Source organism: Thunnus maccoyii, chromosome 7 (genome assembly GCF_910596095.1).
Source record: "Thunnus maccoyii chromosome 7, fThuMac1.1, whole genome shotgun sequence".
NCBI classification, from domain to species: domain Eukaryota; kingdom Metazoa; phylum Chordata; class Actinopteri; order Scombriformes; family Scombridae; genus Thunnus; species Thunnus maccoyii.
Genome location: NC_056539.1, coordinates 13,664,154 through 13,677,277, shown reverse-complemented (window position 1 = coordinate 13,677,277; position 13,124 = coordinate 13,664,154). Strand labels below are relative to the sequence as shown.

Sequence of the window (13,124 nt, the reverse complement as noted above, 5' to 3'; positions counted from 1 at the left end):
GCCATGGGAAAGAGCTTTAACACCAGGAACAGTTAGTCACTTCTGATACTGTGTGGCTGACCTTGTGAGGCTCCCTATGAAAACCACACACACACACACACACACACACACACACACACACACACACACACACACACACACACACACACACACACACACACACACACACACACACACACACACACACACACACACACACACACACACACACACACACGGAGTAGGCAGAGGCTAAAAATCAGTCAGAAAACAAGATGAGGGGACTTCAGCGCTGGTCCTTCAGGCTGTGAGGTCATCAGAGGCGGGTGCGAAGTCCCTGGTGCGTAGGGCGTTGGACTGTGCCCGTCTGCGAGCCAGTCTGGAGTTGGAAGGAGGGGAAAGCCTCATGGAGCAAACGATGGCTCCGACGTCCCCCTGCTGTTCGTCGTGCTGGGATAGCTGCCGGTTAAAGGCGATGGCTTCTGCTGCAAACTGGGTCAGGTCTTTGGTGCTGCTGTTCCTGGAAGGTGGGAGGAGGCGGAAGACAATTTGAGACAGTGGATTGTTTTAAACCATCTGAACTATCCTAAATGATTAGCGCTTTCCTGTCCCTTCATACACACAAATACACTCCGCTATCTTGGCTTAATCTTTGTTCCTCTGTAAACCACAAAATAATTGACCTGTTTAGTTTAAAGCACTTCATAAATACACTGGATTTCAGTTTCCAAGCTGTCTGTCATACCTCTGTAGAACATGAGGAGTTGGAAGACCTCTCTCTGGAGCGTTCTGTAGAAATGAAAAGGAAAGATGTAATATTTAAGTAAAAAGATGTAATTGCTATTTTGGAAATGAACACTAAAAGAATCACAGTACTCTTACTGTATGTCACACAAGATTAAAGTGCCCAATACAAATCAGCTATTTTGGTTCACAGATGTATTGATACCTACCCCCTGCACCCAAGGGTGCTTGAGGACCTGAGCAGCACTGAGGCGCAGAGTGGCATCCCGAACCAGCAGCTTAATTATGAGATCCTTGGCCCCCCCTGTGATGTGAGCCCAGTCCTTGTCTGGAAACTCATACTTGCCCTGCTGGATGCTCTCAAACAGGTGACTCTGAAGAGAGAACATTACACAATATCCTGTTATACTGTACAACTATCAATGTTTTTGTAAAGTATGAGTAGTGAAGCAGAGACACAACATTCTCCACACACAAATTTGGATTAGAGAGCCTGTGGGTGAGTGCTATCTGAAATGAAGCAAACACCAGTCACAATTTTTGGCAGAAATCTGCTGATGACTACATGTGTCTTCTTAGCCAGGAGAGAGATAACATTACAGCCAGAGTCAGACGGTGATCAGGCGACAACAGAGGAAAATGATTCATGTCCAGAACTTTAATAAGACTGAGACAAAGCTAAGAGACACAAATACTATAATTACTATTACAAAATTACAAAACAATGTGTAACTAATATCCTGCCTTGTTCATTAGACCCTCCAGGATTTCGTGGAGTTTTTTGTGATTATTGTGATCAAAAATGCTTGATTTTGCAGCAGCTTTCTCAAAAGTTTTGATTGGTTGAATTTTGGAGGGACACGAAAACTTTCATGTTACTGCTTCTATTGCAAAATTAACAATACAATGACTGACGTGGAGAAATAACAGTTTCGACATGACAGAGAGTGACAAAGGAAGTATTCTGTACCTTTTTGCGCAATAACCATGGTAGGAAGTGAAAACATTGTCACACGAGATGGACACGTAGACACTGCAGAGTCTGAACGGTCGAGCATACCTGGCAGGCTCTGCAGGTTTCTCCCCGGTCCCACCCACAGTCAGTGCCGCAGTTCCCTGTGAAGGGGGGGCTGCCGCTCAGCAGAATGTAGAGGATGACTCCGAGGCTCCAAAGGTCACACCGCTTGTCGTAGAAGGAGGCCTCATCAGTGAACACCTCCACTACTTCTGGAGCCATGTACTCTGCTGAGCCACACTAATTAAAATGGAAAAAAAATTAAAACTCTTCAGAAGAGTCAAATAACTGACATTCATTAGATTGATTCAGTTTCTGATATTGTGTGTGTGTTCAGCTATAAATTCAAAACCAGGCTGTTACCGGTGTGGTGAGCTCTGGAGTCGTTATGGGTGTACAGGCACTGCTGAGTTTCACTCCACTTCCCAGATCAAAATCACAGATCTTTACTGGCGACACCTGATTAGAGACGGATGGAAAACATTATTATACTGTGATAGTCTACACCTTTGGCAATAAGTAATGTCCTCCTGAAAGCTTCCTGTCCTTTAAAAGTCACTTACTCGATCAGTGTATTCACAAAGGATGTTCTCCAGCTTAAGGTCTCTATGGGCAATGCCTGTGGGAAAGCACATTGTTACCATGACAAACTCTTTTTTTAAAGACCTAGTTATTCTCTTTGGACTTTGTTACGTTGGCTGTTTGGTTGTCAGCTTACCTTTTGTGTGTAAAAAGTCAAGAGCTTGGGCAATGTCCCTCACCACCTTACTGGCCTCCAGCTCGTCAAAGTGTTTTCGGTTCTGGACGTGAGTAAGAATGGAGCCTGAGGGAAGCAAAGAAAATCACTCGTGGCAATAAGTGTGTCTCCATAAGAAGTCATCTGAAAGAGCTACATGTATACAGATCCATGAGCGCCTGGTTAATGGGGGAGCAAACTTAGAAAGATACATAATTGGCAGGGAGTCTGGGGGTCATCCCTGAGAAAAAAAAATGTAAATAAATTGTAATTTAATAAAAATTTCATGCATTTCTACATCACCTAACCTCTTGGTTCAAGTCAAGAAACAGCCACCTGCACTAGTCTAGATTAGTTAGATTGAGGGTGCTATAAAAACTAAGAATGAATCAAGAACAGTATATTATTGGGTGGATCAGGACAGAAAATGATTATAAGATTGGTTATTTCATATTTGAAATTACATTTATAAAAACATTATGTAGCCTAAAATAGTAGTAGGTTGCAGGCTACTAGGCCATCTTCAAGGTTAAACAAGGACAAATAATGTATAGAAATGAAATAGTCTTACAACACATCACAATATGATTTGTATAATTAAACCTGGTTAAACAATGTTAAACCTGACAGTTGCTGTTCTCAAAAAGTATAAAGGAATGAATAATTATAACTTCAAAAGCAGATCATTTTAACTTACATTATCTCAAATCAAGGACTGTTTTAATGCACAGAAGGTGACTTTTGCTCCTTAAAACTTAAAAGGGTCATTTTATTTGAGGACTAGACCTCACTGCAAAACCACCCCTACTGCTAGAGTAAACTTGTGCCTTTCATTTACTCTGTATGAGAAAATAATCATAATGATGAAAGGAGAGATAATTACACAGAACGATGAGTCCTTGTATTTAAAAATAATTCCATCCAAAGTCTGACTAACACTGAAACTAAAGCAAAGTACTCTGTAGAAGTCTAAATAAGTCACTTTCCATCTGTGAACATTTGACTGTTTGTTAATTCAGATATTTTTTATGCTGTGAGGAAAAGCACAGCTCTGTCTGTCTGTCACTGCTCCGATCGATCAGCGATGGTTCGACTGAACCAACTCAAAGGGTCCAAAAATGTTTTTTATTCCCTGTTTTTGTCAGTTGCTAAAAGTGGTAAAATCGTCATTAATGAAGGCTGCTTAAATATAATGACCTGATTGTGGGGACTGTATGATGATACATTTACTTTTTAAAAAGACAAAAAGGGGAGTATCAAAACCATAACTTTGCTCCTCCTAAATGAACAATGGGGATACATTTGTTCCATTGCTCAGGCGCCTATGTGCAGATCTATAGTTATTAAATTATTAATTTTAACTTACCTCCGCGCAGCTTTTCAAACACCAAATAAAAGCAGTTGCTGTCTTCAAAGAACTGGATCAATTCCAAAATGTTCCTGGATCAAAATATTTCCAATTGATTAGAATCTGTTTTTCATTGTGTGCTGTTTTTTTAAATTTAATTAAACATGTTTCATGTACTGTATGTCTCATAATGAATACACTCACTTGTTTCCTTGACACTGGTAGAGCGTCTCTACTTCTCGGAAGACTCGGCTGCGGCTGTGCCCTGCACTCTTTTCTATGATCTGTGTAAACCAAAACAGACAGGAAGTTATTAATCACCCAAACAAAAATGAAAACATTTTGCTTTCATAGTTTTAAACTTGCAATGTTGATTTCATTTTTTTTATAATTCTGTTCCATTTGTGATTGCATCTGTGTTTGTTAAATTATTTTCTTGGATGCTCAGTAAACCAGCAAGCTATAGGCTTTTAAAATATCTTACTTTGTTAGCTTTTGTTGTGTGTGTTGCCTTCAAAACATCCTAACTCACCTTCACAGCAAACTCCTGTCCATTCTGCAGGCTTATGCATCCTTGAACTTTCGCATAAGCCCCCTGACCGAGCACCTCATCTGTCAGCTTGTAAAGGTCTGAGGAAAATGTGGCACATGAGACATGAGTAGGTGTTTGACAAGTAGCGAAAAAGAACAAAACATTGTCTCTTTTTCCATATACGGCACAGTACGTCTCACAATAATATCAGATTCATTACCATCAAAAGTGCCTGTGGAGCTGTCCGTTGCTCTAGTTCTTTTCTTCTTCTTTCTTTTAGCTGCATCTGGGATGTTTACTGGCTGGCTTTTCTCAATTTCTATATCAGCACAGAAGAAGCAAAATACATACGCAAGCAAAATGAGATAAAACAGCACAGACATTGCCAGTGTGTTACGCTGCTCTGATTAATAGAGCTGTTGTACCTGCTGTGACTTGGGAGAGGTGCTGTCTGTCCTCTGAAGCATTACTGTTCTCCTGAACTTCCCCACATCTCTGCCCTACTTGGCCCACAGCCAGGGAGTTCCCCTGTAACAGAGAGAAGGAGGCCACATGGGAGGGGGAAAAGAGGGAGGGAAAGTGCGAGAGTAGCCGTTGAGATCAGGTGGTGGTACAGTAGAGACAGCACGAGAAGGAATACATAATCCTCTACTTTGTTTACAGTGAAATACTCATTTGACTTTCTAAACAGTCTCCAACTGGCCAACACAGATGGACAACAGCAACTACAAAGTTGTATAATTACTGTTACAACCTATCTTCCCCTCTGGCAACCTGCCAAACCAGTGGCCTGTTGAGAACACAGGAAACACCATGACAGGCCTTTATCTAACCCTGGACATTACCAGAAGCATTTACACAACAAGCCACAGTGCATGACTCATTGAGAATGATGAAACTTCTATGTTTCAGTGGAGATAACCTTGACAGTCTGTGGACTCATTTCTGGCAGCCTGATTGTATCTAACACAACATGACAACATGACAACTTCAGGAAGTTTGTGGTATTGAAATCAGCAGTGTAACCAGTTCAGATCCTACCTGGAGCGAGTGCTGGAAGGCTTGCAACTCCGTCATCACGCTGTGCCTCACCATATCTGCCAACTGAGGACACGTCACAGATATAATGTTAGTCTGTAATATGCTGCATCAACATAGATGTACATATACACAATAACAAGACAGATCAAAATGACGGGGAAGGGTTTGAGCTAAAACACACACGAGTCCATCAATCACTGAAAGAGCAGTTTTTATGCAGTTTTTCTGTCTGACGTTAAATTAAACTATAATAACTATACTAAATATGCCAGCTCTTTATGTCCTTATGAAACCCTAACGTTATCAAATTCAAGTCGGTGAGTGTGTAACGTTACTGTCAGCAAAACAATATATTATCACCATTGTTGCACAAGTCTAGGCACCGTTACCGAAACACGACACCGTGTCAAAGACTAGAAAACAAACAAACAAACCGTACGATCCGATGCTGTTGTTCTCGTTAGCTCCAGCTAGCTAGCACAACGCCCTAGCTAGCTTCTTCTTCCGATTAACGTCAATTCGTAAGCTTTTTATTTATTCATAGTGCAGTCAAGTACCGTTAAAGCAAAAAATTTAAATGCAATAAATGACTCTCACCTGAACTCTGTGTCCAAACCGGGCGAATTCCCTTTGTCAAAGCCTCTGACAGCTGATGCTGGCATCCATTGCTAGCTGGGACTCATCAGTCAGACAAGTCAGTGACGCACAGGGCGGGAAAACACATAAACAGACGTTTGCCCCGCCTCTTTCTGCATACCTCCTTCTCCCATTGGTCGAGAATCTGTTGTCACTGCCACGTCACTTGGCTCGATTCCCCGCCACGCCTCACTCCACGTAGAGGGGATTTTTTGGGCATGATGATGATCTTTATATATTCATTTCAGTGGTTTGGAAGGTCATCAGTTAAGGAAGGATACGTCTCACACCACATACCTGTAGTATTTCATCATTATTATTATTTTGCTTATGTCACTCTTAATTTATTTCTCAGGTAAAATCTATCATAAATCATAAATTATGAATAGAATATGAATAAATCATAAATTGTCAAAAAAATCTGAGTAGCTTATTCATTCTGAACAGTGTTTTTGTACATATCTTGTCTGAAGAAGTGCGTTAAATAAAGACACATGCAACAACTTCTATCATTTTAGACTGTATTTTTATGAAACATGACATAAAATAAAATACAAACTTTCATTCATCAAAACAAGACTCAACACTGTATATAAAATCATGTATAAAAGGCCAAACATAAACAAACATGCACAGGAAGAAAGACAAAGCATACAGGAGAGATGTAGAGTTATAATTCCAACACAAAGTCATATAATGGTAACATCACAGCACCATAATTAGTACTGTAAGTAAAAACCTCTGTGAAGGGACAGCACCACCATCTGAAAAAGTGGTAGGTTAGCGGGCCTTCCCAGTTATGCTCCGCGAACCACTCATACAAATTTGAGTAAATCAGTTCTTTGTTTTGAGTGTTTTGAAGCTGATGGTTTCTCACGGGGCTCAGAGAGATTGTTGACTCCTTCGTCTGTTTTTTGTTTATGTGCATATCTTCTCGGTCATCTCTTTCTGTAGGAAGAGAACATAAAGGACATGTTAAACAGATCACATTCATATTGAAGGAGATGAATGATGTGTTATGAAATGCAATCTACATTTTCAAGTATGATGAATAGTCAAGTGTACATTATCTAAACGTGTGAAACAAAGCTGTGGTTCCTAGAATTGCCTCAGGTACTAAAGGTAGGACAATAAAACAGGGTCTGCTTGTAATATTTATCTTTCCTGCTGTGTGTTGACATAAATGTTGAATCCCTATTTCACTTTGCAAGGGGAATTACACAGCCAGGGCTTCATAATGATGATAACCAAAGCCTTTTATTGAGGCTCGGAGCACCATTCTCCATCTGCTCATATGTGGTGGAGGCCCCTTTGTTGGAAAAGAGCAACTACTATACAAACTCTGTCTCATTATGACTGCACAAAGTCAGCGACTTCTCTTATGAGGGCTGTTGCCTCAAACCAGCCCATTTTCTACAAAGCAGTTAACGAGTTTCTTTCATGATGGAAAATTGGGGGAGGAAAGTGAATTGTTGATTCCATTCCCAGAGAATGGAAAATGGAAAATTATTATTATTTCACGGAGGACGCAGTTCATGTGTTGTCTGCCCACAGTGTGAGTGATCAGGTAGTCTGTGCAGTTTCAGCAGACACAAAAATGTGTTATTTTCTTGTGCTCTAGCAGGAATAGACACTGACACGAAGATGAAACAACCACAGCGAACGTGTGGAACTACATGGCAGGATATTTTCAGCAAGATTGACAGTTATGAGAGTGATACTGACAACCCCCCCAATACAAAACATCCATCTAATCTTCTTTCTACTGCTTCCTTTCTTCACCCTCACACATCTGAGGTCACAACAATATCTCACCAGGGGCTCCAGTTCAGAGTGATCAATGAGGTTGAACTCGGAAATGAAGAAGTAGTAGTGCTTGTAGCAGGTATTGATGTGGGCCTCTGCACCCATACTGCAGACGCTGTCAAAGTGATGGATGTAAACATGCACAAACACCCTGAAGAGGCGGCTCAGGATCTTTTTGCACACCTGCTGGAAGTTCTTGGGGAAAGGAACACCTGCAGTGAAGAAAGGGAAAAAGTTGTTAGAGAGATTAGGTGACTCCCACCTGAAAAACTATTTGATTAGATCTGAGATGAAAATGTAATAATTTTCTATAATTTAAACCCATCATTCAGCAGATATAATAGTAATATTCTGTAAGTAATGTGATACTTCCTCAACATCAATCTTTGAGTACTGTAGTCAGTATCTGAAAATGTCTGATAATAAAATCTGATTTGCATGGACAATATGTGTCAGTCCAAGTACAACCTTTTTTAAGGCGCAGCTTTGATAAAAGTGGGCATGAAAGAGAAAACATGAGCTGTAACACAGTACACCACTGCACCTTTATTACAAAATATGTAAAAACACAACATTTCAGTTGCAGATGGCCGCAGTCAGTCTTAAAGGGGCCTCTATGCTTTGTGTTGGAGAACTGGTGGAGGTCTATTGTGGCTGAAATGCTGTTTTATATATTTAGGTGCAGTAGAGCACATCTTTGCAGGTCTAATTCTCATTCTATTAAAGGATAAGTTCTAAGTTTTTCAAGTCTGTCGTAAAACAATATTCAGGTGCCCCAATGAACATTGACACATGTTTTTCTTGCTGTAATCATTCCTTCTGTTCACACTGACCATTAGAAGATCTCTTCATAATGCGCTTTCAATGTAAGTGATGGGTGACAAAATCCACAAGCCTCCCTCTGCACAAAAATGTATTAAAAAGCTTATCTGAAGCTAAAAATGAAGCTTACGCCATTCAAATTAGTCAACAAGTCAACATCTTACAAAATTACTGTCTTTTTAGTGCCATATTTCCTCTTTTTGTTAAGATCCTTCCAGTGCAGCTGAACAGGAAAACACTGTCCATCAAGACACAAAACACTAAATGTGGAAGATATCCACTCTATTTGACTAACTCAGATGGCTGAAGCCTCATATTATCTTTAGATAAACTTTTAAATACATTTTTGCTTGAAACAAGGACTGTGGATTTTGTCCTCCATCACTTACATTGTAAGCACATTTGGAGGAGCTCTTCTAAAGGCCAGTATGAACAAGAGGAATGATTACAGCGTAAAAAAAACATCTGTCAATGTTAGTTTGGGCAACTGACTGTTGTTCTAAGACAGACCTGAAAAACTGTGAACCTATCCTTTAATCCATTTTCCTGTCCTCTCTTATTCCTGCTCGGGGCCATGGAGGATTGTGCACAAATTGAGCAAAAGGCAGTGAACCACCCTGAAAGAACTCAAAACTATCAAAAGGGCTAAAAAAATGTTTTTTTTAAAGCAACACATTCACAACTATGGGACATTTTCATTTCAACTTCATTTAACTAGCATGTCTATAGACTACTGGAAGAAACCAGAGCTCTCAGAGGAAAGTCATGCAAAATCCACACAGAGAGGCCCCTGTTGGATCCAAACACAGGGCCATTTTGGTGTCAGTGCTAACAACTGATCCACATACCACTGCCAAGCACACTCCTCCATTATGCATGAAATTCTCACCTCCAATGAATGCTGATTGTCAAATCTGATGGTGTGATAAAGTAACACCACAGTCACCCATTCAATCTATTCTAAATGTCAACCTTACTGTTTAATTAACCTCTGCTTGAACCTTCATCATCCCATTTGAGATCTTAATGAGGGAGAACAGCACAACACTCTCAGCTGACACTTCAGCATTGATGCAGTGCAGGCAGGACTCAATCATGTATAAGGTTACACACTCAATAATAGTCTGACACCCTCATTTGTAGACTCCTCACACACCTACTCTGGTGGGGAAGATGTCCTCGTTATTGATGAGCGACTCTATCCAGTCCATCAGCAGGTTCATGTACTTGAGAGCAGGCAGCTTGGTGGGTTTCTTGTAGTCGTCGCCGTCCTGCCACCTGTACTCGTACCGCAGACCCCCTGACATGATGGGACACGTGCGCTCGGTGCAGTACTCGCTAACAGTGCCATAGATCAGGTTGATTCTGTTAAAGAAATCCACCACATGCACAGCAATCCAGTCATTGATGTTCTCACCGTCCGGCAGCTGGACCACTTTCCTCAGGTCCAAACCAGACTTGAGTGAGGCCTGGGCCTTCTTGTAGAGTTCAAAACGCTGAGTGCCAGGCTCGAACCGCTTCCTGGGCCTGAATGTTTTGTCTTTGCTGAAGACTTGTCCAAGACACAGCGCCATTGACTCAGTCGTTTCCCCTCAGATAAGGGGAGAATAAGCTCTCCAGGATAATAATTTGTTTGGAGTTTGATAAAATGTGACCTTCCTGAGAGAGGGCCAGGCTGGTCTCAGCTATGAAATCAGGTCACAGGGGGTCAGCGTCTGTCATGTAAAGATTGTAGGGAGCTCTTGTTTTCAAATGGTGGGGCGTCTCTGTGAAACAGAACAACAAGAGAAGTCATAGGCTTATTCCTTTCCTGTTAGTCCACTGCTTTAGTCCAGGATGAGCAAAAATTGTTTGAACATCAAAGCTGTAGCTCCAAACCATACATATCATTGTCAGGTTGTGTACAAAAGGTACAAAAGTGTATTTGTCTGTCATAAAAACTATGAAGGAGGCCTGTTAGCAAAATTCACAAGTTAAATATTTTAAAGAACTTTATTTATTATGTTAAATGACTCATGTAGGCTTAAATACAGTACAGACTGTACATTATTTTTCTGCCATATAATATGATTTTAATGTAATTCTGTTACAAATGTGCAATTATTGCCTCCACTGCTCTGCAAGACTAAAATGACCTTATCACAAGATTTTCAGTGGCACACAGTGACAACAATAGCAGCAGTTTCACTCTGTTGTAGTAAAAATCAAACCAGTGGAGAGTCAAGGATAACTGAGAAAATGAATGTCATTCTGAAACAGTGCTGGGAGACATTGTGAGAGAAAATGTCCATTGTATACTGCTTTCATTTGACTCTCATTCAGAACAAAAGGGTAAGTTTGAAAAGTTGGCTGTTCAGTGGTGTTAAACTGAATGAAACAACTGATAAAAAACAAAGACTTTCTCCATCTTTCAAATATGTCCTGTGCATTGAACAACCAATAAATTATTAACAGGTGTTAGCTATTAGCCATCTGGCAGGTTATATATACTGATTAGGAGCAGGACCTTAATAAATGGGATCTTGATTGTTATGATAATAAAACATAATTGTTAACTGATAACTCAGTAGTTTATTATGACAAAATAAGTTCAAGTCAAGTTATAATTCACAGTTTCTTGCTCTAAAGAAATACACTCTGGGTATGTCACAGAATAGTCAGGGCTACATTTCATTGTATTAGACAGTTTCCATACTTTGAAGGATTACAGTATATGTTGCCTCCACAGATTTGACACTGCAGTCACATTCAAGTGACTGTGGTTGCAATATGATACTATATCCGCATTTGTGTCCCGAGTCCCATTTTGAACTGTTGATCTCAACATTTCCTGTGGCTGTTTCTCTGTACCTCAAATTAGCAGAAGTTTCTGTCTCTGCATCATCACATTTATCCACATTGTGAGTACTGACAGGGGCGTCTGCAATCTGAAGTTTTGTTGACTGAGAAACTCATTTCAGGAAACTCACAAAGTTTCTAAAGGAATAGTTTTGCTGAGTTCTGTCTGCTCTTTGAGTAAAACTGGGGTAACCATGATGATTCAAAATGCAGACAGCATTTGATGTGCAAGAGCTGTTCTTTTCTTTCCATTAGCTTTCACTGTCTGCCTGATCTCAGTTCAAAACTCACCACTGGAGGAGCATGAATACGTGGTCATGAGATAGCTCTGAATGCGTCCATAACAAAAGGGCTTCTGAGGAAGGCTCATAGTTACAGTGCCTCATTCACTCCTCATGATACTCAAGGAAACTCAGTTTCACCCAAACATAAAGCTTGAACACAGTCAGTTATCAAAGACATCAATGCTTTACACAAAAGATGACAGCATGTGGGGTAGATCTATACTTTAATTTGGATCCCTTTATGTCTCTCTGCATGCCTCAACAGCCTCAGGCTGAAGCATGTCTAATCATGTACTGAGGCTAGCAGACCCTCCATGCATACTTTCATGGTTTTTATGGAATTTGCCTTTTACTCTGCAAACTAAAAAGAGTTCTTTCTTCAAGACACAATAGGAAAAAAAGTAAGAAAAATCTTAAAGAACAAATGGAAGAGTCTGAGGGAGATGATAAAACCAGAGATTACAGAATGGAAAAAGCTGTCTCCACTGTACCTGGCTGATATCCTACAGCAGAGGGTCTGGAATGCGGTAGAAAGTTGTGGGAAGGGCAGAGAGGATTCAGGAGTCGGACCCGTTGACTTTAAACTCCCTGCTCCCGCTGCTCTACCCCCTCTCGCTCCTCTGGATCCTCTCCCTCTCTGCCGGCCACTAACAGACCGAGAGGCTCCAACTTCACTCAGCAGCACAGCACAGCACAGACAACACAGTAAAGGAGAGAAAAAGTTGTTTGGCTTCTCTTCCTGTGGATGATGTCACATCCTGACTTTGTCTGCTAGGCTCTGCTGCTGCTGTCTATGTGTGTGTGTGCCTGAATGTGGGTGTGTGTATGGTCGACCTATAAATTGAAAGAGTAGAAGGGTTGGAAAAGGCCTTTCCAAACCCCCACTCCTTCTTTTCCATTTGTTTTCCTTTCTTCTCATCCTGTAGGCAGACCAGCCGGCCCACTTGTCCCACTGAAGCCCGGCCCCCTCTGGTAAAGGTCCTGAGAAAACAACCCCTCCTCTTAAGCCACATATAGCACAGAAGGAGCAGAACGATCCCACAAACGTTTCTGGATGTTTGGCAGTCCATGCTGCTCTTTTTTTTTTTTTTTTTTGTAAATAACATATCATTTGAATTCTTGGCCTTTTTAAGATATTGTCACTGAAGTCAACTCACCCCTAAATAGAAGTGCTACTTGCCAAAAAAATCTCCGCAAAACACTGAGAGGAATCTGCCTTCAAATCATGAACAAACAAGGCATATTTGACTGGGACAGTCTATTCCCTTGAGGGTTGAGTGCTCTTATGATAGCTGCCCTGACTGCTCCATTTGTCTTGAAGGTGAATGGGTGCCACTAAAATG

The 13,124-nt window shown here is 40.8% G+C and overlaps 2 protein-coding genes across 2 annotated transcripts; both read right to left on the bottom strand.

Annotated features, from left to right (window-relative positions):
• Nucleotides 1-151: 151 nt before the first annotated feature.
• On the bottom strand, nt 152-6,100 carry mknk1 (MAPK interacting serine/threonine kinase 1). Its single transcript, XM_042417312.1, has 14 exons — nt 5,993-6,100; nt 5,396-5,458; nt 4,780-4,882; nt 4,575-4,673; nt 4,355-4,452; nt 4,027-4,106; nt 3,841-3,914; nt 2,457-2,561; nt 2,302-2,357; nt 2,102-2,197; nt 1,784-1,978; nt 933-1,097; nt 725-768; nt 152-499 (listed from the first exon to the last, which is right to left on the bottom strand). The coding sequence occupies exons 2-14, from the start codon at nt 5,447-5,449 to the stop codon at nt 280-282; spliced, it is 1,389 nt and encodes a 462-aa protein (XP_042273246.1). The 5' UTR covers nt 5,450-5,458; nt 5,993-6,100; the 3' UTR covers nt 152-279.
• Nucleotides 6,101-6,553: 453 nt separating this feature from the next.
• On the bottom strand, nt 6,554-12,769 carry mob3c (MOB kinase activator 3C). Its single transcript, XM_042416471.1, has 4 exons — nt 12,273-12,769; nt 9,816-10,425; nt 7,847-8,049; nt 6,554-6,979 (listed from the first exon to the last, which is right to left on the bottom strand). The coding sequence occupies exons 2-4, from the start codon at nt 10,231-10,233 to the stop codon at nt 6,950-6,952; spliced, it is 651 nt and encodes a 216-aa protein (XP_042272405.1). The 5' UTR covers nt 10,234-10,425; nt 12,273-12,769; the 3' UTR covers nt 6,554-6,949.
• Nucleotides 12,770-13,124: the final 355 nt, after the last annotated feature.